General features: G+C 50.5%; 7 protein-coding genes across 7 annotated transcripts; 2 read left to right on the top strand and 5 right to left on the bottom strand.

Moving 5' to 3' along the window:
- Positions 1-439: 439 nt before the first annotated feature.
- On the top strand, positions 440-3,972 carry N7446_013976 (putative mRNA-nucleus export ATPase (Elf1); the record flags this gene model as incomplete). The annotated part of the gene is made up of 4 exons (XM_058522715.1): positions 440-2,551; positions 2,602-3,062; positions 3,121-3,793; positions 3,847-3,972. 4 exons carry the CDS (start codon positions 440-442, stop codon positions 3,970-3,972), a joined length of 3,372 nt encoding a protein of 1,123 aa, XP_058366192.1.
- Positions 3,973-4,451: 479 nt separating this feature from the next.
- On the bottom strand, positions 4,452-7,892 carry N7446_013975 (beta-glucosidase; the record flags this gene model as incomplete). Its single annotated transcript, XM_058522714.1, has 3 exons — positions 7,150-7,892; positions 6,925-7,087; positions 4,452-6,859 (listed from the first exon to the last, which is right to left on the bottom strand). Exons 1-3 carry the CDS (start codon positions 7,756-7,758, stop codon positions 4,452-4,454), a joined length of 3,180 nt encoding a protein of 1,059 aa, XP_058366191.1. The 5' UTR covers positions 7,759-7,892.
- Positions 7,893-8,992: 1,100 nt separating this feature from the next.
- On the top strand, positions 8,993-10,098 carry N7446_013974 (putative IgE-binding protein). Its single transcript, XM_058522713.1, has 2 exons — positions 8,993-9,414; positions 9,489-10,098. Exons 1-2 carry the CDS (start codon positions 9,079-9,081, stop codon positions 9,852-9,854), a joined length of 702 nt encoding a protein of 233 aa, XP_058366190.1. The 5' UTR covers positions 8,993-9,078; the 3' UTR covers positions 9,855-10,098.
- A 179-nt stretch (positions 10,099-10,277) lies between these two features.
- Positions 10,278-15,181, bottom strand: N7446_013973 (uncharacterized protein; the record flags this gene model as incomplete). The annotated part of the gene is made up of 9 exons (XM_058522712.1): positions 10,278-10,698; positions 10,759-11,848; positions 11,918-12,230; positions 12,285-13,214; positions 13,279-13,522; positions 13,560-13,924; positions 13,990-14,441; positions 14,495-14,577; positions 14,634-15,181. The coding sequence occupies 9 exons, from the start codon at positions 15,179-15,181 to the stop codon at positions 10,278-10,280; spliced, it is 4,446 nt and encodes a 1,481-aa protein (XP_058366189.1).
- A 3,139-nt stretch (positions 15,182-18,320) lies between these two features.
- On the bottom strand, positions 18,321-20,324 carry N7446_013972 (uncharacterized protein; the record flags this gene model as incomplete). Its single annotated transcript, XM_058522711.1, has 4 exons — positions 18,321-19,292; positions 19,358-19,504; positions 19,561-20,019; positions 20,067-20,324. The coding sequence occupies 4 exons, from the start codon at positions 20,322-20,324 to the stop codon at positions 18,321-18,323; spliced, it is 1,836 nt and encodes a 611-aa protein (XP_058366188.1).
- A 32-nt stretch (positions 20,325-20,356) lies between these two features.
- On the bottom strand, positions 20,357-20,964 carry N7446_013971 (uncharacterized protein; the record flags this gene model as incomplete). The annotated part of the gene is made up of 2 exons (XM_058522710.1): positions 20,357-20,641; positions 20,698-20,964. The coding sequence occupies 2 exons, from the start codon at positions 20,962-20,964 to the stop codon at positions 20,357-20,359; spliced, it is 552 nt and encodes a 183-aa protein (XP_058366187.1).
- Positions 20,965-22,312: 1,348 nt separating this feature from the next.
- Positions 22,313-23,985, bottom strand: N7446_013970 (malate synthase; the record flags this gene model as incomplete). Its single annotated transcript, XM_058522709.1, has 2 exons — positions 22,313-23,146; positions 23,200-23,985. The coding sequence occupies 2 exons, from the start codon at positions 23,983-23,985 to the stop codon at positions 22,313-22,315; spliced, it is 1,620 nt and encodes a 539-aa protein (XP_058366186.1).
- Positions 23,986-24,261: the final 276 nt, after the last annotated feature.

Raw genomic sequence — 24,261 nt, 5'->3', positions numbered from 1 at the left:
ACAATGGCGACTCGCTTACCGAATACGTTAGTCTTAGAGGCATCAAGGCATCAAGGCAGAATGCGATGACCAATGCGGTTAGCCGCCTTTGTCATCTGGCCCCGCGCCGCCCGCTGATTGGCTGAGTCAGCAAAACAAAAAAAAATTTGGGTGGATCAGCAATCAAGCGGCGATAGTATTATTCTTCACTCTCCCCTCCTCGTGTTTTTTTTTTTTTTTTTTTCCGTGTTTGGGTCTTCTGGGTGTCTGAGAATCGTCTTGTATAGAACCTGCGATTCCACCTGATCCTCGATTCTCTCTCTGTGTGTGCGCGAGTTGCGCTCTGATCGCCCTTTGTGCCCCAGGAGTTGCCCCTCTCACATCGAGGCCCCCTTCACTTCCGCCTCCTCGATATCGTTGATATCGACGCTCACCCCTTGAGCCTCTCATTCTCTGGACAATGCCACACACGGTGTCCCCTGAGACCGCCATGCCGACAGTTGTCGCAAAGGGCCCCTCCGGCGTGCCCCCCACTACCGAAGAGATTTCGTCCCTCCTCAACACTATCTTCTCCGCCGAGTCCTCCCAGCAGTCCCTCGATGGCGCATATGCGTTGACCAACCTTCTCATTCAGAGCGTGGGATGCGCAGGCCTCCTGAACTACGACATTCTCGCCGAGACGAAGAAGGCTGCTGTTGATAAGAAGAATGGCGCCAAGCGTGAGAGTGCCATGCTTATCATCGGCGCTCTGTTCGAGCGCTTCCCTCGCGAGTTCCCTCTCAGTGAATACGTGTTCCTGATGCACGATGGCGGCATCTTGAACATTGCACTGGATTCCCTGGCCGACAAGGGTGCTGTCGTACGCGATGCGGCCCAGTACGCCATCGACGCTCTCTTCGGGGCTCTCAGCCCCGAGGCTATGGTCAACGCCCTGCTGCCCGCCCTGGAGAGCTACCTGAGCAAGGGCTCTGGTAAGTGGCAGGGCTTCGTTGGCGCTTACTCGCTTCTCGAGAAGATGGCCGTCAAGGCGCAACTTGGCAACGGCACCAAGGAGGAGGAGCGTCAAAAGGACCTGCTGCGCGATGCAATGGGCAAGACCCTGAAGGAGCTCATTCCTATCGTCGAGTCCGGTATGCATGACTTGAAGAGTGAAGTGACCAAGCAGTCCTGCAAGACCATGAACGCTCTCACCACCCTCTTATCCAACGACGATGTCGCCCCCCGTATCCCGCTTCTGATTAAGACCATGGAGCAACCCTCTGCCCAGACACTCCAGAAGGCAATCCACGCCCTCTCCCAGACTACTTTCGTCGCCATTGTCACATCCCCTGTGTTGGCCATGCTCACCCCTCTTCTCGAGCGCTCCCTCAACACTCCCACCACTCCTCAAGAAACTCTGCGCCAGACCGTGGTCGTTGTGGAGAACCTGACAAAGCTGGTTCACGACCCCATGGAGGCTCGTACTTTCCTTCCCAAGCTCCAGCCTGGTGTGAAGTCCGTCAAGGACCGTGCCTCTCTGCCCGAGGTCCGTGAATTGTCGGCCCGCGCTCTCGACGTGATCGAAAAGGCTATGAGTGACAGCAATGTCGCCACTGGTTCTATCATGAAGATCACGCCTGAGGAGGTCCTGACTGTGTTGGACGCCAAGATTCAGGAACACGGCGGCCTTGCTGGCTTTGGCGACGTGAAGCTGCAGGAGGCGGTCAAGTTCTTTGTTGCCGGCATGATCCGTGAGGACATCAACTGCCGCATGTACGACCGTATCCCAGCCTGTACTGCCCCTTACCTCCGTGGTCTCATGTCGGAGGAAAAGGCTACTGCCGTTGCTACTGCTGTGGAGGCCCACTACGTTGCCGAGGACGAGATCAAATACGGCAAGCCCGCTCCCGAAGACCCCAACGAGGTGGAGATTGTCAATGCCGACTTCTCTCTCGCTTACGGAGGTATGCTACTGCTCTCTCATACCAAGCTGCGCCTGCTCAAGGGTCACCGTTACGGTCTCTGCGGTCGCAACGGTGCTGGAAAATCTACCCTGATGCGCAGTATCGCCAACGACAAGCTCGAGGGTTTCCCTCCTCAGGACCAAGTGCGCACTTGCTTTGTCGAGCACAACCAGGGTGAGGATGCGGACCTCAGCATTTTCGAGTATGTGTCCAAGGATCCCAAGATTGCCTCTCAAGGCAAGGAGCACATCGCCGAGGTTCTCCTCGAGTTCGGCTTCACCGATGGCCCTGAGGGTCGCCAGTCCCAGCCTGTGGGCTCCTTGTCCGGTGGATGGAAGATGAAGTTGGCTCTGGCCCGTGCCATGCTCCAGAAGGCCGATGTCCTCCTCCTGGACGAACCGACTAACCACTTGGATGTGGCCAACGTCAAATGGTTGCAGGAGTATCTCAAGAAGCACACCGACATCACCAGTTTGATCGTCAGTCACGACTCCGGCTTCCTGGATGAAGTCTGCACAGACATCTACCACTACGAGGGCAAGAAGCTCGTTTCCTACAAGGGTAACCTTGCCGACTTTGTCAAGGTCAAGCCCGAGGGAAAGAGTTACTACACCCTGTCTGCCTCCAATGTGCAGTTCAAGTTCCCTCCCCCGGTATTCTGTCTGGTATCAAGTCCCAGACCCGTGCCATTCTTCGCATGAGCAACGTTTCTTTCACCTACCCCAATGCCTCCAAGCCATCTCTGCATGATGCCTCGTTGTCACTTACCCTCTCCTCGCGCGTGGCCATCATCGGAGGTAACGGTGCTGGAAAGTCCACCTTCATCAAGATCCTGACTGGTGAGACCATTCCTCAGAGTGGCAAGGTCGAGAAGCACCCCAATTTGCGTATTGGTTACATCAAGCAGCACGCTCTTGAGCACGTGGAGATGCACTTGGAGAAGACCCCCAGCCAGTACCTCCAGTGGCGTTATGCCAACGGCGATGACCGTGAAGTGTTCCTCAAGCAGACACGTATCTTGACTGAAGCCGACAAGGCTCAGCTCGAGAAGCACGTTGACTTGGGTGACGGTCGCGGTCCCCGCCGTATCGAAGCCTTGATTGGTCGCCAGAAATGGAAGAAATCCTTCCAGTATGAGGTGTAAGTTGACCTTTATCGTGCCTTTCCTTTGGTATATCTTTACTAATCTCATCCACAGGAAATGGGTTGGTCTCCTTCCCAAGAACAACACCATGATCTCACGTGAGACCCTGCTGGAGCTCGGCTTCTTCAAGATGGTCCAGGAGTTCGATGATCACGAGGCTTCGCGTGAAGGTCTCGGTTTCCGTGTCCTTGACCCCAAGACCATCTCCAAGCACTTCGAGGATATTGGCATGGACCCCGAGATCGCCAACCACAACGAGATCTCCGGTTTGTCCGGTGGTCAGAAGGTCAAGGTCGTGCTGGCCGGCGCCATGTGGAACAACCCCCATCTGCTGGTCCTGGACGAGCCCACTAACTTCTTGGACCGTGACTCCCTGGGTGGTTTGGCTGTGGCCATCCGTGACTTCAAGGGTGGTGTGGTTATGATTTCTCACAACGAAGAGTTCGTGGGCGCCCTTTGCCCTGAGCAGTTGCACATTGCCGACGGACGTGTCGTCAGCCGTACCAACAACGCCGTCAGCCTAGACCGCTTCGAGGACAGCGCTCCCAACACGCCATCTGCCCCTGGCACCCCTGCCACTGGCTCAGCTACCACCAGCGCTGCCCCATCTGCCGTCAACTCTGGAGATGAAGGCGAACTCAAGTTCCGCGCTAAGAAGAAGAAGAAGATGACCCGTGCCCAGCTCAAGGACCGTGAGGCCCGCCGCCGCCTTCGTCACATCGAATGGGTGAGTTACCTATCCCTGCTGCATTACTATCGAATTGTACTAATATATTCTAGTTGAACTCCCCAAGGGCACCCCCAAGCCCCAGGATACCGACGATGAGGCCTAATCACGCCTCTCAGAGCATTATTTATCGTTATCGCAAGGGGATGGCTGGTTCCAGCCATTTCATTGCATCATGAGCACCATGTTAATGTTTTGGTCTGCATTGGATCTGATAGACGGTGTTTCGGCGTTTATATCTTGTTTCAGTTGATCTACCTGTTTTCTTTCTGGCATAGATTCAGTTGTATAGCCTTCGCCAGTATTGTACATGTGTTCCAGATAGACACTTCAGTGCATGTGCACCTACCATGCGAAAGCAAAAGTTCTGTCAAAACGTTTTTCGATATTTTATTTTCTTGACTTCGTTTCGTGTAAGTCCAGTCTGTAGTAATCTAGATCGTTTTATGTTTACCTCCTTTCCCAATCTCTGGTCTAATGGCCCCCAAGGTTCATACATAGCCTTAAAAGCACATAACTTACTGGGCTTGGCGGGTTGCATAGGTTAGTATGGGGCCTAGTCCCTGTCAATTGCATGTGCATGTGTAATATTTTCAATTGTATTAGTCCCGTAAATCCATATAATTAAGATCTATGAAACAACAAACGCGGTCACTCTTTAAAACTCGACCACCAGCGGTAGATCTCTTGAACTTCGCCCAACCCAAATACGGAACTTGCCCTCAGTGGGAAGCACCCAGTTCTGAGAACGAACACTCCAGTAGCTGAGATCCTTACGAGTCAGCGTCATTTTGACAGTCGTCATTTCCCCGGGCTTCAACCGAATTTTCTCAAAGTTACGTAGTACTCGGTCTGGGAACTCGATCGTTTCACGCAACCAGCCCAGCCCGCGGTGCTCGGCGACATCTTCTGGGAACGAGACGTATACCTGCACCACGTCTTGGCCGGGTCGGGTGCCAGTGTTCGTTACTTCGACGGAGAGTTCGAGCATAGGCTCGTAAAGTGATGGGTTTCCGCCTGGTCCGCCGCCTGCCGGGGATGGTTTTTGGCGTTTATTGTATCCATCTGGGTATGGGTATGGACCGGGATCAGTTCCATCGGTAGTATCAATGTAGGGGTATATGTATTTGCGAAGAACGCGGAAGTCTTGAGGGAACAGACCACTGAAAGGGTGGGGTGGTCTGCTGTCGTATGCAGGTGGCTCGAATTCGTCCTTTAGTCTTTTGGGTGGGTGTTGGGTCTTTTTCTGCAGCTTTTCGATGCTGACGGCAGTGTAGTGAAAGGTTGTGTATGATAGACCGAAGCCAAACTCGAAGCGCGGGGTTATATTGTATCGATCGAAATACCGATAATCGATGTAGAGACCCTGGCTGAGGTTGACTTGTGGGACGACCGGGTCCTGAGTCTCATACAGCACTTGGGCTCCTGGACCATAGTCCTCCAAGCTTCGGCCGATAGTGTAGGGAAGCCGCCCACTGGCATCAACGTCGCCAAAAAGCACATCTATCAAAGCGTTTCCACTCTCCTGGCCTGGTAGATTGGCATAGAGCACGGCGTGTACGCCAGGAAGGTCAATCCAAGACTCCATAACAACGGGGCCAATTGAATGAACAACAACAACGGTTTGGCCTTGGCCACTTCCGCAGTGCTTGGCAACGCCTTCCACGAGTTCAGTGCCATTCTTCTGCAAGAAAAGATCATTGCGATCCGCATCAATGCCATCACTACGGATGAAGCCCTCACCTCCATCTGCATTCACGAAGACCAAGCAGAGATCTTGATCTGCGAGGTCCTGGGATCCAACGTTGTTCGTCAAGTAACCTTGAAGATCAACTGTGTCCTTCGACCATACAGCTTGCAGTGCTTCCCATGGACTCACCAGGTACGGGAATTCCACAGCACCACTGCCCCAACCCGAGGCCAATGTTCCTTGGTTACAACCTCTGTCAGCACAGGCATTTGGGCCTTGTCCGGGGCCTGCGTCTTCGCCATAGACACCAACCCTATATTTTCCACCAGCGCCAGTCATCTTTCGTGAGAGTGGGAGGGTGTCGTTGACGTTTTTGAGAAGAACAGTGCCTTCTGCAGCAATCTGACGAGCCACAAGGGAATGGGCGTCCGCACCGCTTCCTTGTGCGTTGACAAATCTGTTGATCACCCCGGTAGCATCGTTATCCGGCGAGCCTTCATGTAGACGGCCGATTCTCTCTTGAGTCCAGGAGGAAAAGTTTGGACCGCCTTCTCCATCCGGTGGAGGTCGCTCCCAAGAATCTTGTCGGAAATGGTACCAGGCTGCCACGATGCGGGTCACCATGTCGTTCAATCGCTCCATGGGGACAGATGTGTTCAGTGCTGCGCGAGTCAATTCACCTCCCCACATGGGAATACCATCGGCCCAGTGTAGGCCGTCTCCAGGCATGCTCATGTCCAGGCCTGCGATGGCACTATCAACGCCCGAACGCTGGGCTAGCCAGTCCGACTGAACGAAGCCTTGGAATCCCATTTCATCTTTGAGAATTCCATTGAGTAGTTTACTATTCTCGCAGGCATATGTGTTGTTGACCATCTGGTATGAACACATGATGCTAGCAACGTCGGCACGCACGCTCTCAGCGAACGGCCAGGCAAAAACCTCGTGCAGAGTACGGTCATCAATGTTCGATGAGAGGGCAGTCGGAGTGCCCCATTCGAATGCTTGGCGGAAATGCTCCTGCTCGTTCCCAATAAAGTGTTTGGCTGTGGCCATGACTCCGTTTCGCTGGATACCGTGGATCGTTTCCGCTGCGGCCACTCCTTGCAGAACAGGGTCTGACCCAAATGCCTCCCAATTGCGACCCCCCGCAGGCATCATGCCCAGCGGGCCCATGGCAGGACCGAGTATGATGTTCACACCTTTCAGCCGCGCTTCCCTTCCGAGAGCAAACCCACGAGCTCGCATCAATTCGCGGTTCCATGTAGCGCCTGTTGTAATTCCTGCGGGAAATGCGGTAATGTTGTGTGCATATCTGAGCCCGAGCGGGCCATCTTGGAGGCAAAGGGAAGGGAAACCAACGAGCTCAGCGGGTCCTAGAGGAAACCAATCGGTATAAGCGTGTGCCATGGTGATGGGAGGATAGTCAACCAGGCCTTACCTGTATTTCCAACACAAAGACCCATCTGCCAGCCTGTTCCAGTAGTGACGTTCACCTTTTCAGGAAGAGACATCCGTCTGACCAATTCCTGCGCCTTAACATAGCTTTCCTTCCATTCTGCGCTTGTTCCGCCGAGGGGAGTAGGGTACCAGGGAATCGTTTCCTGTACACGTAATTGTTAGACACGTTACAATGGCTGAGAGTGGCGGAGTAAGGAGCACCCACAGTTTCACTGATTGCTGCGCCAGTCGAGGACCATGGCAAGCCTCTTATTGACAGCCATACCACTATTATGGCTATGATGAGAAACGCAGCAATGTTCCACCAGGAATGCAAACGGAACAGCGATCTCCAATTGAAGCTCTTGGCTTCCTCGCGATCATTTTTCAGCAACAAGCCCTTGTCCGATGGGTGGCCCCAGTCATCGTCGCCCAGGGCCAGAGACGTTCTGGCCGAGTCCCCCTCTAAGTCCGTATCAAAGGAGTCCGAAAGTGGTGTGCGATCCGCGCCCAGAAACTGTTCAATTCGTTTTGAGAAATCGCGCTCGCCTTCGGGGACATCAATCGTGGGATTCGGGTCGGTTGACTTGGAGCTCGAGGGATGCGGGTCTTGTGTTGGTTTCCCTTGTTTCAAGGGGAGCAGTTTCAGATTGGCCTCGTTCTCAACCGATTCATCGCCACTAGATGGGGTGTCCATGTCATGTGGTTGTCCCCAGGTACTCTCTGATGTTGATCCCTCGGTGGAATCTTGAGGAGTGTCGCTGCGACGCGTGCTGGCGGCCTTGTTAGAGGGCTTGACTGTTGAGATTGTGGCCTTGGCATGTGGGGAGGCCATTCAGTCGACGTCCATAATTCTGCAGAATCTCCAAGGGAGCATGAAGCTGCGTTGATCCCGACGGGTGCAGGACGTGAAAAGGGACGGTCACCTGACTTCCCGTATCAGATGAGCGTTACAGCCCTGGAGTATAGGAGGTTCAGGGTAAACATATTTATGCTACAGTCAATAGCCTCAAAGTAAACAATATTGTTATAGACATCTATGTTGGAATACGGAGCTTCCTACCCCAGTGGAAAATCACCACACGCATAGCTACCTGGCCACCAGTTATTAGCTGACGGCGTGATAATATTCTAGTTGTATTTTAGTGAATCTTTAGATTATCTTTTATCGCAGTCAGCACATAGTTACATGCTACATGTCCTCATATGACGCCCGGAGCCCATAGTACATGTGCATTGGCCAATGGTGATGGGAACAGACTCACTGCTTAGCCAAACAAACTCGAAAGTACGGAGTACCTGCATTTACCCAGATAGGTAGGTTACATGCAACTTGAGACATTCCGTGGCAAAGCCATTATCTGTGGCTGTGCCCCTGGATCGAGGAAATATCTTTGGTATGAACTCATAGGATGAAGAAATTAAGAAATAAAGACATTAGATTAATTCCCGTCGCGATTATATGAAGTCGAGACCGATTCCTCGTCTTTGGAAGTAAATCGACAGATCAGACGGCACAACTGAACTTACAGTATTTCTATGAAGCCACTGATGTAAAGTACCGGTTTGCCCTGAGACATGGTGGAGACCCTCGTGGAGTTACCTATCAAATTCTGCCTACTTCAGTGGATGTGCAGCGCTATTCCTTTTCTTAGGGAATTCCTGTCCGACCTGTCGATCTTCACTTACCTTTCTGCCTGAAACATGCTGTCTTCATGGTCTTCATTGAGATCGCCATCTATACCGTCTTTTTCCCTCTAGCAGTTGACAAAATAGCCATAGAAGAGAATATTTTAAGTACCAAAAAGGCGAAAGAAAGAACACACCAGATCATTGCTATGTACGAGAATGGCATGTATTTTGTCAGACTACTGTTATGTGTCGATCTGTGGAGATTCTGCAATTGTTGACATATTCTACATTTTGGGACCCTGAATGGACAGAATTGCAAGTGGCTAAGCATCTGGTCCATTGCTATACAATTAGGGTTTCGTTAAAAGTGTACTCTATATTCGGAGTGGCTAAGCTTAGGCACCTCTAATCTATCTGCTTCCCTCCATACCCGACCTCTATGATGTCGATCTTCTATAACTTCGGTGCAGGTTGACCCGCTCACGAAGTTGGTCAAGCACGTCCCTCTGGGTTCCATTTTTATATGAGCTGGTCCCCGTTGAATTGGAAGCATCTCTCTCGCTTTTCACACAGCAATTACTTCCACTCACTCTCTCTTTTCAAAATGAAGATTTCCGCCCTTCTTTCTCTCGTCCCTCTCGTCGCCGCCCTGCCCGGCAAGCAGGCTAAGCAGGCCAAGGGCTCTGATGCCTCCTTCGGCGTTATCTCCGCTCGTTCCGCTTCTCCCATCCACCTTCTGCCTCTCAACGCCGTCGGTAGCTACTTCTACCTCGGCGGTAACGCTCAGTCCTACTGCCCCGAGGGCATTCCCGGCTGCAAGCAGACCAATGAGACTGTGATCACAGGAGGCCACTTCCTGGTATGTCTTCTGGCGTATTGACTTTCCCGAGTGGGCAAGGTATATCATGTTCCCACAGTTACTGACTTGTTCAGGACGTCATGGTTCCCGGTGGCCAGGCTATCTTCGTCGACCCCAAGGGTGCCCTTCGCTTCACCGCTCCGCACTCCGCCTACGAGCCTGCTGGCTCCTCCGACGGTCCCTTTACCTACACCCCTGGTAACTCTTTCGGCCACTGGTCCTACGAAGGCCAGGGTGCCTCCGGCTTCATGGCTTGCCCTACCAACGGCACTACTACCTACCGCCGCTCCCGCCGGGACGCTGCCGCCCCTAAGTGGCAGGTTTACGCTGCTCTGCAGAATGCCACTGTTCCCTCTGGCAGTGTTTCGGACTGCATCGGCTTCGATGCTCTTGCTGTGGCTCACAACTCCACTGTCCCAGCCACCTGGGAGTACATCTAAGTGTTTGAGCCTGGAGCTTGACGCTTGACTGTACAGATACAGCGACCATTGGATTTGGAGAGGAAGATAGAACGGAATGCTTCCAAGTGTTGCTGTTAGGACTGTCTTCTAAGTTGTATAAAGATTGTGATATACATTGATTTTATTGTCCAGCCTTAGTCTTTCGTTACATATAACATGATGTATCAAACAGGTGCACAAAAATGACAAAACTTAAACCATTCTATTCTATTGAAAAAAAGAGCACACAGTCTTATCTGATATAATGTTCAGATGAAGAAAAAGAAATAAATACAAAAAAGAAATTAGATGAATACCAACGAGAGATGGAAGGCGGTGGGCATCCACGAAGCTGACAACATCATTCTGGACGAGGCGTTATGAAAGGTAAATGCCTGTCCTTAATTCTGGGACAGCTACCATTCAGGATCTGCCTTTAGTCTTGTTATTCTTGGGAACCCGAGCCAACCAGTAGATACCAAGTGCAACAACCACATTGAACACCAGGTAGGCCCACATAATCCCAAAGTTTCGCCACGCATCATCCCAGTAAGAGTAGACCTGGGCCAAGAAGGTATTGGTAGAGGACATAGTGCAATACGCGCACGCGCTCATTGCATCAGGATTCTCAATATAACCTCCAGTCCGGAGGGCATATGGGCTCAAGTAATCAGAGCAAGTCTGGTTTGCCGGAGGGTCAAAGATGAGTGTTTCAATCGAACTGCATGTAACTTTTGTGCCACTGACAGCCGTGGAGAGCATGCCGGATACAAGATAGGTGAATGGAGAAAGGCGGTACATAAAGATCCAGAACCCGGGCATGGCTGCAGGTGTGGAGACGACACTAAGAAAAAGAAATGTAAGTAAAATCTAACATGAAGATGGTAGGGGACAAATAACGTACCCGCAGAAAAGTAGAAGAAGAGAAAAGAGCAGATTAGCAATGTTACCTCCTGTTTCCGCATTCTCCACGCCTGCGACGACCATGTGCGAGAACGTAGATGTGAACCACAAGAAAAGGAGCAAGTATAAGAACATCAACGCGCCACGCTCATGTACAGCGTTGGTCAACTCCGCATTTTGGTACAGGCCAACCGGGTAGTACCAACAGAAGAACATCAACACTGCAACAAGGAAGTTCCAGGGTAGCTCAACCAGAATGTTCGACGTCATGAACACCTGCCACGAGTACATCTTGGAGTGGCGCTCGCGGACCTCAAAGATAGATCGTTGGATAATGAAGTTCGGCATGATCTGCTGCACAAGATTTCCAAAGATAGTCATCAGCATAAAGATACTGAACATTTGATTTTGAAGGCCTTGCTGGGTATTTTTCGCATGGAAGAAGGAGAATCCGTTGTAAAGGGCCGTGAGGATCGAGAGAACGAGCTTCGAGTAAATGTACGAAGGGGTGCGCCAATACTGTGAGAAGACTCGAGATAGGCACTCCCGAAGCTGAACGCTCGTCGAAGACGCAAATTCCTGATAACCTGAGTCCGTTTCCGCTTCCTTGGGCTTCTGAGAAAGGGTCGTCTTCAGCTCTCCCAGGTGGTTAATAACAGCCTCCTTTTCGGGACTGCCATTCCAAACCGCTGGCCAGTCAATATCGCTGTGAGAGCCAGGAGCAGCACCAATCACGTCAAGCATCCATTCGGCTGGGTTCTCGCCCTCAGATAGTGCATGGCCACCATTACGGGTGAAATATTCCGCCAAGATCGAGGAATTCTCACCAATTTGTCCAAAATACACAGTGCGTCCCCCTTTAGCAAGGAACATCAGCCTATCAAACCGTTGGAACAGCATTGCAGACGGTTGATGGATAGTACAAAGGATGGCCTGTCCATGCTTTGTGAGAGTTTCAATCAGATCCAGGATTGACCATGAAGTTTGACTGTCCAACCCGGAAGTAGGTTCGTCCAAGAAGAGCAACAGTTGAGGTCGGGCTGCCAGTTCCACGCCAATGGTCAAGCGCTTTCTTTGCTCAACATTCAATCCTGAAAGCCATCAGTAATCAAGATACAGTAAAAATGGCGTACTCCACATAATGATTGGAAATGACATACCTTCACCTGGGACGCCAACTACTGCATCTGCATATGACTGCATACCAAGCAATCCAAGTACTTCTTCAACGTAATCCAACTTTTCTTGGCGACTGAGATGGGCAGGCTGTCTCAACAAGGCACTGAACTGAAGAGCTTCCCGCACCGTGGAGGTAGGCAAATGTACATCTTGCTGTTGGACATAGCCGGTTTTGCGCTGGAATGAATCATCTCTTGGCTGTCCGTCCACTAAAACAGAGCCAGTCACGACACCCATAGTGACGCGAGTTGCAAGAACATCAAGCAACGTAGTCTTTCCCGCACCGGAAACGCCCTTGACGATAGTTAGTAAACCATAGTTCAAGTCTCTGTGGAATATAACACTTACCATCAACGCGGTGGCTGTACCGGGCTTTACCCATCCATTTACATTGTCGAGAATTCGACGCTCTTCAGTCTTGATCTTGATATCGTAACAAAGGTCTTGCCACTGGAAAATGGCAGTTTGACGCTGAATATTGGCACCGGCATTCTCATTTCCTTCATCCGCCCGGTAGGCTGCATCTGGCGTGGTTTCGGAGTCTCCTTGTTGAGGCTTAGGCTGATTGCCCCTACGGAAAATTAGAACCTCACCTTTTGAGGCGGCCTCGGAGATATATTCTGTAGCCACAAGATAAACACCCATGAAGAAAATCATGAAAGCGAAAACAATACCAAGATTGCGCCATAAATGACCATTGGTATAAGCATATGCAGTTTTCAGATAAGCATCTCCGTCAACGGTGGTATCTCCCGCAGTGGATGAAACTGTGGTGCAAATGGTGTTGATGGGATCGACATCCTCATATCCCTGTCCAGAGGGGACGAAAGCAGTACAGGCGAACTTCCTGTTCCGGAATTCATTAACCATCATGCTTTCGAAAGCATAGGCAATTGGGTCGATATAGTTCATCCAGCGAGACCACCCAAGCATATCATTCGTGGGAATGATGAAACCTGTATAAATGACCAAACCCAAGATAAGAAGAGCGGCAGGCACGAGTGCTTGGGCGAGGGACCGCGATGCGGCACCGAACGTGCGAAACACCATCGACATGGTCAATGTTGTCACTATCGAGAAGAGCCAGAAAATGAAAAACGCTCCTGGTTCACGCTTGAGGTTGGATAAGAAGTAAAGGGGGAGATTGAATGTCACCGAATTGGTCAACTTGTACGGAAGATCGCATAGCATTGATGCCACTGCTTCCGTAAAGGGGTGATAGAAGGCATATCGAGATTGCTTCTCCACAATGGGTCTTTGGGCGTAGAGTGTTAGGATCTATAATTTTAGTGTTAGAACTGATGCAATGGTCATTGAGACCTTGGATGGCTTCGTGACATACCTCAAGGGCACTAGCGAAGGCAGCAAGCAGAACCGCATAGAAGAGAAGAACTCCTCGCGAGTAGAAGCTGGATGTATCCGAGGGGAGGTTGTAGAATACACTCCCCAAAATGAGAGAGATAAAGAAGTTACCGAAAAGGGCCGAGTACGTCAAAGTCATATCAGCCCGAAGTCGCTGGAATCCACGCTTCAAGTTAAGGTTGATTTGCTCCATGACGGAGAGCGTGTAGGGAGATTTAGGGCGCCTGAATGCTGAGTGTTAGCAATAAATCCCAGACATACAAAGCAGGGAACATGACTGACTGTTGCTTTGACTGCATCAGGCGGCGTGCTTCACTAAAAGTGGTCAAAGAGTTACCACCGATCGGGTGTTCCTTGTCAAATGCATCAATATCCTGCAGGAGGCGGGCGCATTCTTGGCTACTCTGCCATCGCTGCGCAAACTCGGCAGGTGTGCGAGGCACTTTGCCTTCAAATCCTGATTTAACCCGACGTTCGGTTGGGCTAGTCAAGGAAGTAAGAAAGTCGGCTGTCGTCTGGCGTGAAGGGCAGTCAAAGCCCATGTTGGTAAAGAATTCACGAGCCTCGCCAGTGGGACCGAAGTAGATCTGATGACCCTCGTAGAGCACAACAACCTTGTCAAAGACCTGAAAAAGAAAGACGGCGTTAGTAGATACTCGGAAGTTGGAACATGTTCCTCATATAATCTCACATCATAGGCACTCTGCGAAGCTTGGTAAATCGCAACACAAGCCGTGGTGCCCGCATAATCACTCATCAAACGGAGATTCTTGCAAAATTCCAGCGCATTGGCACTATCCAAGCCTCGAGTACTGTTGTCCCAGCACTGAAGAGGGGCTCCGCTAAGGATGGCCTCTGCAATGCTCACTCGTTTGCGCTCACCTCCACTAACGCCTCGCACGAAGTCATTGCCGACTCGAGTGTTGAATGTATGCCGCAGACCTAACATAGTCATCACCACATCACGAAGGTGTTCAGCGTATTGCGTCCGAGTAAGGCCTTCGAATCGCGTGCGAGGCGCGCGTGCCAGGGCAGCGAAGGTCAAGGTTTCGCCCACGGTGAGTTGGGGGAAATGAACATCGGTTTCGGCACTGAAAATGGCTTCTCCACGGAACTGCTTGTGCATCGTTGGGGCGGAAATACCTGTTGTCCTGTTAGCTTCCTTGCAAATATCGTTCGTTAACGTTACGGCGTACCTTGGTAGTTTATATAGCTCTCATCATTGACATAGATGCCGTTCATCTCGCCGGCAATGGTTTTCAAAAAGGTTGAGCACCCACTGGCTTTGGTTTAGACATTTTATAAGTTGAAAATCGCGTCTCCTTGCGAACTTACCTTCCAGGGCGGCCCAGGACGACCAGCATCTCTCCACTTCGAACAAGACCATTGAAGTTATTGAGGATTTGTACCTTCTGTTTTCCACTGCCAACAAGGTTGCGGACAAGGCCACCAATACTCAAAACAGCATTGAAGACGTCCTTCTGATAATCGGTTGGACTTCCGAAACCATGCACATGCAAGTTCTTGAAAGCAACGCCCGCTGAGCGTTGTAGAAACCGCTCAGGGTCCTGTGACTGTGCTGCAATGAGGGCTCGAATCCAATCTTTAGCTTTGAAGAATGGACTATCAGGATGCCAAGTGGTTTCTTTGTCATCCTCAAAGAAAGGGTTCTTCGTTTGGGACGAAGAGAAACGAGTGGAGTGACGAGTGAGCTGCCTCACCATCTCCTGAACTTCTTCCTCCATTTCGGCTGGCTTTTCGCTGTCCGATCCATCCATCTTGGTTTGAGAAGACGAAGAATCATCGTTCGTTTCAAGCCCGGTTCCCAGACGCTGCTGGTACTGCGGGTTATCCAGAGGAGGTATTCCCCCGAGGACTGACATGATTAATGAGATGATATCCAGGTAAGTATGCTTCTTGAAGCGACAAGGAGCAGTCTATTTAAAATTGCTAGCAATCACAGCTTATAAATTCCTTTCCGTGGGTCTCCGTAGACCTATACCCTAGGGGTTTACATAGAACACAAACCATACACTGGAATACATATGCAAACCCCCTGTGAAATTCACTATTGAATATAGGCCAGCATTTAGACCAATATAAAATACAAGGCGGTCATATTACCTAGGTGTGGGTCAAATACAGCCGGATACGACACATCCGGCCCGAAATATTCGGAGGTCTCTGACTTGATCTAGCCGAGGGCATGGACTAGGGTTTCATACGGAGTAGGTTGAAAGGGTTTTATATTCCGACGCAATAATCATTTGTATATGGAATAACCTCGGAAGTACTCCTTAGATCAATATGGAAGAATTGAAAAGAACTCAATACATTTTCGAAATATGTGGATTATAGAACTATACTATACATGAGAAGAAAATGAATGAACCCATGACATCAAATCAAATATTGAGCAAAGCTATTGAACAAAGGATTCGGAAGAGAAGGCTTGTGAATAAAAGGGTCCCCAAAAGGGCTCAGTCAACATTGGCCATGTCTCCACTATTCTTGCATCCCGGGGTGGATTCAAGCAGTCAGCATCATTCCCAGGATCTGTAGATATGCAGTTGCTTTCAGAAAAATAACTGGTTGAACTTGTCATCTGAAGATCGTTGTTGAAGATATCGACAAGACTGCCATCATGTGTTGTCGAGCTAGCCTCACCGAATGTATAGCCGAATGTATAGGAACTGCTGTTTGGAAACAAATGAAGAGGATCATCAATTCCTGTGGTATCGAAATTTTGCGCACCCGAAATGGTAAGGTCGGGATCAGTATTTAGGCCTTCAACTTGGTGCTCTGGTGAGGATACAGTGAGATCGTGAGCCATTGGCAAAAGCGGGATGGGAGTGCAGCTATGAGGCTTATGGTAGAATTTGGATGGCTGCGTGCATTCATCCAAGTGTTTACCCAACCCTTGCTGCATTGGCCAATGTTCTTCACGACGTAGCCTTTGGTCCGGATCCAAGACACCTAAAGCAGTGAGTATATCGTGTGTGAGAGGGTGGCGGTTGGCTCCGTGCTTCAATGGATCTGCAGGCCAGCCTTCTCCGGTCTGCATGCATCGATACAACTTTTGAATGCCATTAACAAGCCACACTTGTTGTTGCTCTAGAAGCTGCGCATATCTATTGAATAAGCAAAATCTTCACAAGCCAGGAATTGAGGGTTGGAAATGGTCGCGCTTACCCTTTAGGATATACTTTATCGTGCGCTTTTTTCCGCTCGCCATATATACAAATAGCATCATCGGCTTGACATTTTAAGCAACGTATGGCTCCGTCACACTTAGTATGTCAGACAGAGTCACCATCGAGCTCAAGTGGACAGTATAACAGGGGCGGGATGACTCCCTTACCTTTGTTTTCTTCAATCTACAGCGATCACAAGCCTTGCTTGTTCTGCGGCGGACACCATCACCGGAGCTTGCTGAAGTTCCCACTGTCGATGACAAATGGTGCGGCTTCATGGTTCAAGGGGAGCGAAATAATTGTATATAAAAGGAGATAATGTATTAGTAGGCAATGGATACAGGGTTCTAGTTGCCCAAATTGCCCAGTTCCGTTGGATGACGAGCTGAAAATGACTGTAAAAATCTTTACGGTTCTAGTATAAGGTGAGCGGCATAAGCCTAATATGGGATACGGATTCAGTGTTAGATTTGCAATACAGACATACCATGGTATATAGTTCTGCGGCTCTTGATATATCAAGCGGATCTCATGTGTCCCGTTGTCCCGAGTTGTATTTTACAACTTTGTATTAGCAGAAAATCTCGATGTTTAATAGACTTCCGCCCCTTTCCCCGACACGACTTTTGTCTTTCGAAGTCCATACTAGGGAAGGGAAGCCACTTCAGCTACAATAATGCCTTCTTACGACAGATTATATCAATCAACAAGGGGATAGTAGGTCTAATCTGAGTGAGCACTAAGGGGGAACATAGTCTACCTACTGCTATTAACCAATCGGAGAGGTTATTCAGGATCCGGCTGTAAAACCGTTAGAATAACCGGTAATATTTGCTTGTATTAATGAGGCTTCTTGTAATTTTGGAACTGTGGATTTACTGTTCCATTTAGACTTGGCAGAGTGGGTCGAAGCTTGTAGAAAATATGAAGGTTAACCTCTTATGCTTACTTCTCGCTGCATTACTATCCATGCCTAGGCACTACCTACGTAAATCCTTCGGAGTCGGGCTGATTACTGATCGATAACTTTTCTATCTTTTCGGCCCAACCAAACGTATGCGATATTCGAGCGCGGAATTCTAAATTCCGCCCAATGTTCTTGGTACATGTTCGGAATGGTAGTCCTCCGTGACAACGGAACAGTTAGACAGTGCTGATCTTCCCGGTCTGACCACGAAAAGTCTGAGGATTAGCAATTTATTCCTAGACTATTTTGGTCGTAAATCTCTAAAGTTGGATCTATTAGTTCGACTCTGGGTCGACCTCCGGCCTCGGGAGCAGTTCTGAGGAAAGGGATACGGTCCACTTATCACCCGTGGGCCCTTTCTTTCTGCAGTGAGATTTATGATTATATTTTGGCAGGCCTAACGATGGTTACGTAGAAGGCTGTAATGAACTTTCAATGTTGGAACATATGGAAAGTTCAGCGATTCGACCGCTTCATTGCCATCACTACAATTGATGGGATGCTGGTATTCACTCTTGCAGTCGTCCGGACTGACGATATACTCCCAATCGCAGCCATTTTAGATGTGAAAGATCATCTTGTTGGTGGGACTCCAGCGCGTGAACTCGACAATGCTGGCCGAGGGGATCACCGCGAGCAACAGCGGAATAGTGTGAATAAATCAATTGAATCAATTAAATCAATTAAATCAAGTGGAATCCCATCATAGCAGACAGCCTCCTAGTTGAACTCCATCTCCATCAATAAAAGAAGGACGGCGTCTATTGTCTATTTAACATGATTGGCTTTGAGCTCGCCTGAGGTACGTGCATTTCCCAATCCACGATCGCCCTGAGGCTACTAGACCACTTATCGCCACACTCATATCTCTTTGAGAAAACCTACTTCAATCAGTTTATCTGTTGGCAGCCGGAGGTTAGCCATTTTGTTCCTCGTGTTATCCCGGATCCACAAAAAGACGTGTAGCAAGGATTTTCGGACGAGCGCTGTGTCGGGCTTGATTTTCATCTGCTCCTTCCCCACAATATAGAGCACTTTGTGTGAATATGCCGCTTCCAGATGTGCGATTTCAGAACCGACGAAAGCGCGGGCGTCTCTGCTACCCTCTGCCATCGAGCTGTCAGGGGCCACAGAATCCTTTTCCTCACCCTCTTCGCCTAAGGACACGCTGGGGCTTCTCGACATTAGATATTTCCGGACCTGGTCGACGATCACGCTCGCCAAATCGGGTGTGATAATCTCGTCATTATATCCGTATCGAACAACTAGCCGGTAACAATTTGGAATGGTCAAACGCGACACGGTAAATCGATTCTCAGCGGCGACCGAAGGTTGCTCGAGGGGGCGGAGATGGAAGAACACAATCATCTCGGGCAAAGAGTTGAGTTTAAGCACAAACTGGCTGAACACGATCGGAGTCGTTTCGCCCGCTTTGTCGAAGAAGATCCCAAGACCGCGGTTGACGCTAACTGGAAGGTCGCCATATCGCTTGGACAGGGACATTTGGCCATCTGGGCTGGATACGATGAAATGTGATGTGGGGAAGCGGTCCTCAGCTTCGGCGAACCACTGCTGTTCTTTGCCGTATCGCCACAAAAGAAACAGCATGGCAAGGATTGCAGCAAGCGTGATCGTGAACCAGGCACCTTGAGGCACCTTGGTCAGTGCCGACGAGAGATAAGTACCATCCAGGCAGGCCACGGTGAGCCACGGGAGGAAGACAAGGTACGGGCTGATCCGCCAGACGAACATTGCAGCCAGAGACACCATGCAGGTGTCGAAAAAGGTCACGAACATGACGCATACACCGTACGCATTACCCAAAGATGTTGTCTACGGGATATAGAATAAGTTTCTGTGAAAGAATGGAACAGAGAAAGGAAGATACCACGACTTACGTTGTTATAGATCGATGCGATCAAGATAGTTCCAATCATCAGCAGCCAATTCGCGACGGGAATGAAGAGCTGCCCGTGGAATATCTGGGAAGTATGGATAACTTTGATCTGAGGGAAATAGGAGAGTTTCATCACTTGCGCAAGAAGCTGCCAGCATTATCAGAGTCGGACTTTCTGCAAATAAAAGGTTACAACTCTCTTACCTGGAAGGTGGCGGTAATGATAGCCTGCGATGCAACAATAGCAGCTAAAATGGCGATGATCAAGGCTGGATAGATGGTTCCAGGTGGGACCGAGTTGAAAAAGGGGTTCGAATATGCTTCTGGGTGGACGCTGATGTACGCTGCCTGGCCGATGTATGCTAACAAAAGGCACGGAAACGTATAGCACAGCCAGCTGACCTGGATCGCTCTTCGGCTGAAGGCGCCCAGGTCCGCAAAGAGGGCTTCCACACCCGTGAAGGCAAGCAAAGTACCACCTAGCATCCTCCATCCGTGTGTTTTGTTACGGATCAAGAATTCGAACGCGAGGCCAGGATTAAAAGCCTGGAAAACCCCGGCGTCATACTTGACGAGGTTGTATATACCGGTCGCCGCATTGAACCCGAGCCAGATAATCACGATCGGTGAAAACGCGAATGATAATTTCGTGATCCCCAACGGCTGAATAAAAAAAGCACGATAAGAATGGCATCAGTAACGCCGATCACTGTGCCCTTGGATATGCTCGGCTGCACAACCTCAATGCCTTGAACGGCTCCAAGAACGGACTGGGCTGGAGTGAGCAGGCCATCAGCCAGCACCATAGTGACGGCCAGCACTCCGATCACTTTCAGCAGCCCTCGCGCGAACCGGCTGGACTCCAAGCGTTGGCGCATCTTCTGACCCGCGCTCTCCAGGTCACCGGACAAGTACCGTTTCATCTGGACCAACGAGGCCTCCCTCGGATCACGGTGGGTGATATTCATCTGAGAGTCGGTCAGCTTTTGCGAGGGAGAGATCACGAATCACGAAGAGCACTTGCATAGCGGCTGAGAAGGGAATAGGTACTGAAAGTACCACCTTCGCCGTCGTTATCGGCATGAAGGATCACCAGCACATACTTGACAGTCACCATCATGAACAGACTCCAAATAATGATGGAGAGGGCGCCTATCAAGTCTTGTCGGGAGGGAGGGGACGAAAAGGTGGACGAGAAGACATAGAGTGGACTGGTGCCAATATCGCCATAAATCACGCCCACGGATTGATATGCCAGCCATAACAGCATCTTGCCTTTGAATACCTGTTAATGGTGAGCGACATTCGCCCTCAACGGTCCCTCATGGTCGCGTTGCCTACCTGTCTCTGCTTGAAGTCGCCCGGGTTTCGCAAACCCGGGTCGTCGTCTGGCTGCTCGGCAGTCGAGATCCTGCTACTGATCCGCTCCGGTATCCTGGAGCGGGAACGGATATTGTAAATGCTCTCGTGGATTTCCTCTTGATAAGATCGGGCCATCGATTGCGACTTAGAGAAAGCCGGGCCCATAGCAGATCCATCATCGCAGGACGGTGGCTGTCCCGGCTCATCTCCCGCGTACGTAGGATCTGCGATCCTGATGGTCGCCATACTGTCAGGAAACAGATAACCAATGGTCGGAGCGACGTTGAGATCGATGGTGGGAGGAGATGGAAGCACGGTCAGGGTGTCTCCTGGCTGGAGGCCCGGTAAGGCAGCTTAAAAGCAAAATCATAGTGAACTTGCTGTGGGCTTGATCAGAGCTTATCGCAGCGATCTTACTAGGTGAATCAGGTAACGAATTCATTCTCCGTTATTTTCACCTCAGCTTATACGAGACTACGAGGCTGGGGGTCGAAATGCCATGGAACAGCAACGCCACATGGCGAACTTGCACCGAAACGAGGTAGCGCGGAACAAATACATTGCCAATCGTCCCGTGGGTGGATAGAAAGGCACAGATACAGCACTAGGCATGCGAGGTTATCAAGGCTTAGCAGAAATAAGCTCCCGCGGCTGTGCTTGTGTGATAGGACCACATAAACCCCTCATACCCAGACTAACGCTCGTCAGGAATCAGCAATCATTTCGGGGGTCAAAATAGCGACGGCTGCCCATTCGTTCACCGACAATACTTTGCTTGGACCGTAATTGCCTCAAAGTCGGAAAAAAGGTTTCTTGCCCGTATTTTAACGATCTTCCACTTGGGACCTAAGTGTGGCCAACCGTCTAGTGTGGCTGAGCTCCTCAAGTCCATTCCTGTAGTTTAGAGGCGCTGGTGGAAATCACACGAGGGGAATTATCATAATGCGATGGATACCTGGGTGAGTTGTTGCGCGCTAAGGAGATAGCTTTAGAGGCGAGGCCAATGCCTAGCCCGATAAATTTGACAAGGTGTTTACCCATGGCTATTGAAGAAGTGGATTGATGTTTGGAACCCTTTTTGCGAGAAAGTGGGCACTCTTCGCACCTTATCCTGTGTTAAAAGTACACTGTGCCTATTTTCGGCGCTGATGGTCCTCACTACATACGGTTGTATGACATTGATCGCGATAGTTGCAAGCTAGCTTGCAACGCTAACTCGAATTCGACATGATCTACATGTAAATATTAGGCTATAGACCCACAGTTGTCCCGGGGTCATTTGTTGGTCTGGTTATGTGGTCGTGCAGGCTCTTTTATTCTCAAGGTCCTCTGCTTCAAATACGTGGGAATTTTCCAGAAGACGTGTTCACTCAGTAAGAGGTATTACTACGTAGGGAGATCAATTGACATATATGGTTGCGCATTCCTTTCTTGTTAAAGAGCTATACAAGCCTTACAAATCTACTCCTTCACGTAACAAGCAAATAAAATAATTGTTATACAACAATGCTAACTTCAAATTGGACAAGACCGTCGTCAGACCGGGCAAAACAAAGAAAAAGGGTATTCATCATCGTAAGTTCAAACCAAGCACTCACAGCTTAGCAGCGCTGCCAGCCGAGGAGATCTCATTGTAAAGCAAGCTGGTCAAGAAATCGGCATAGTCCTCACCAGTCACCTGGCCAGCAAAGTACCGCGCAGCAAGCTGATACTTGTTGCCCTTGGGTCCCTTGGCTGCCAGACTGTCAGCCTGCTCCTGCAGCAAGCGCAGGGCAAAGGCCTTGTCCATGCGCTTGCCTTCGGCGGTAGTAACGTTGTGACGGGTCCACTGCCACAGCTGACTGCGGGAGACTTCAGCGGTGGCGGCGTCTTCCATAAGGAAGTTGATGGGCACGCAGCCGACACCGCGGAGCCAGCCCTCCATGTAGCTCAGGCCGATGTTAAGGTTCTTGCGGATGCCTTCCTCGGTGATCTTGCCAGGGACGTTGGTGTTCAGGAGGTCGTTGGCGGTGACGTTCACCTCCTCGCGGCGGACAAACAGCTGGTTGGGGGTCGGCATGTACTTGTTGAAGACGTCCGAGGCAATGGCAGCCAGGGCTGGGTGAGCCACCCAGGTGCCATCGTGGCCGGCGCGCACCTCGCGCAGCTTGTCGGCGCGGACACTCTCCATGGCCTTGTCATTGGCGGCGGGGTCGTTCTTGATGGGGATCTGAGCGGCCATACCACCCATAGCGTGCACACCACGGCGGTGGCAAGTCTTGATGAGAAGCTTGACATAGGCATCCATGAAAGGCACGGTCATGGTGACATCGGAGCGGTCGGGGAGAACAAAGTTGGGGTGCTGGCGGAACTTCTTGATGAAGGAGAAGATGTAATCCCAGCGGCCGCAGTTGAGGCCAGAGCTGTGGTCACGGAGCTCGTAGATGATCTATACCAGGGTTAGCTGTGGTTTCATGCTGTTGTTCAGTGTATATCACTCACCTCATCCATCTCGAAGGCAGCGGTAATAGTCTCAATCAGGACAGTACCACGGATGGTACCCCGAGGCAGACCAATGTAGTCCTGGGACAGGTTGAAGACGTCGTTCCACAGGCGAGCCTCGAGGTGGGACTCCATCTTGGGGAGGTAGAAGTAAGGGCCGGCTCCGCGGGCGACCAGCTCCTTGGCGTTGTGGAAAAAGTACAGACCGAAATCAAACAGACCACCGGAGATGGGCTCACCATCGACAGTGAAGTGCTTCTCATCCAGGTGCCAGCCACGGGCACGGGCAATCAGAGTAGGCAGGGTGCGGTCAGTCCGCAACTTGTACTCCTTGCCACCCTGCTTGAAGTCGACCTGGCGACGAATGGCATCGTACAGGTTCACCTGGCCATTGACCATGTTGTCCCAGGTCGGAGCGCTGGAGTCCTCAAAGTCGGCCATATAGGTCCAGACATCGGAGTTCAAAGCGTTCACGACCATCTTGCGGTCAGTCGGACCAGTAATCTCCACACGGCGGTCGACCAGACCAGGAGCGGGAGGGGCACCCTTCCAGGCGTCATTCTCACGGATGTGTTTTGTCTGGGGAAGGAAGTCGAGGAGGGTACCCTTGTCGATCTCGGCCTGGCGGTCGACGCGGCGCTGGAGCAGGGACTTGCGGGTCGAGTTGAAGGTACGGTGCAAAAGGGCCAAAAAGGCACAGGCGTCCTTGGTCAGGATCTTGCGGGCATCGTTGTTGATGGAGCCCAGAATGGCCACATCCTTGAGCTGTGTGTCGACGAAAGACATGATGAGGAGCTATGTAAATATGATAAGATATAGATACTAATGGGATTCCATGCGACGGGAGAGGAGAGAGAGGAATCAGAGGAGTCAGAGAAGTCAGAAAAATCAATTCAAGTAGAATTCAAATTAAGAGAAGAATATAAGAAATAAGCGTGAAGCAGTGAGGTATATATGGAATACGTCACTGAGCCGCGGTATAGATAAGCCGACCATCGATTAACCGGTGGTCCGAACGGCCCTCACTATGGCCGCTGGACTTCCACTTTTCCACGGGAAACT

The sequence above is a fragment of the Penicillium canescens genome (assembly GCF_028828765.1).
Source record: "Penicillium canescens strain IBT 15451 chromosome Unknown utg000011l_segment0_segment0, whole genome shotgun sequence".
Classification (NCBI taxonomy): domain Eukaryota; kingdom Fungi; phylum Ascomycota; class Eurotiomycetes; order Eurotiales; family Aspergillaceae; genus Penicillium; species Penicillium canescens.
Note: the sequence above shows the minus strand (reverse complement) of the source record. Positions and strands in the feature narration are given on the sequence as shown.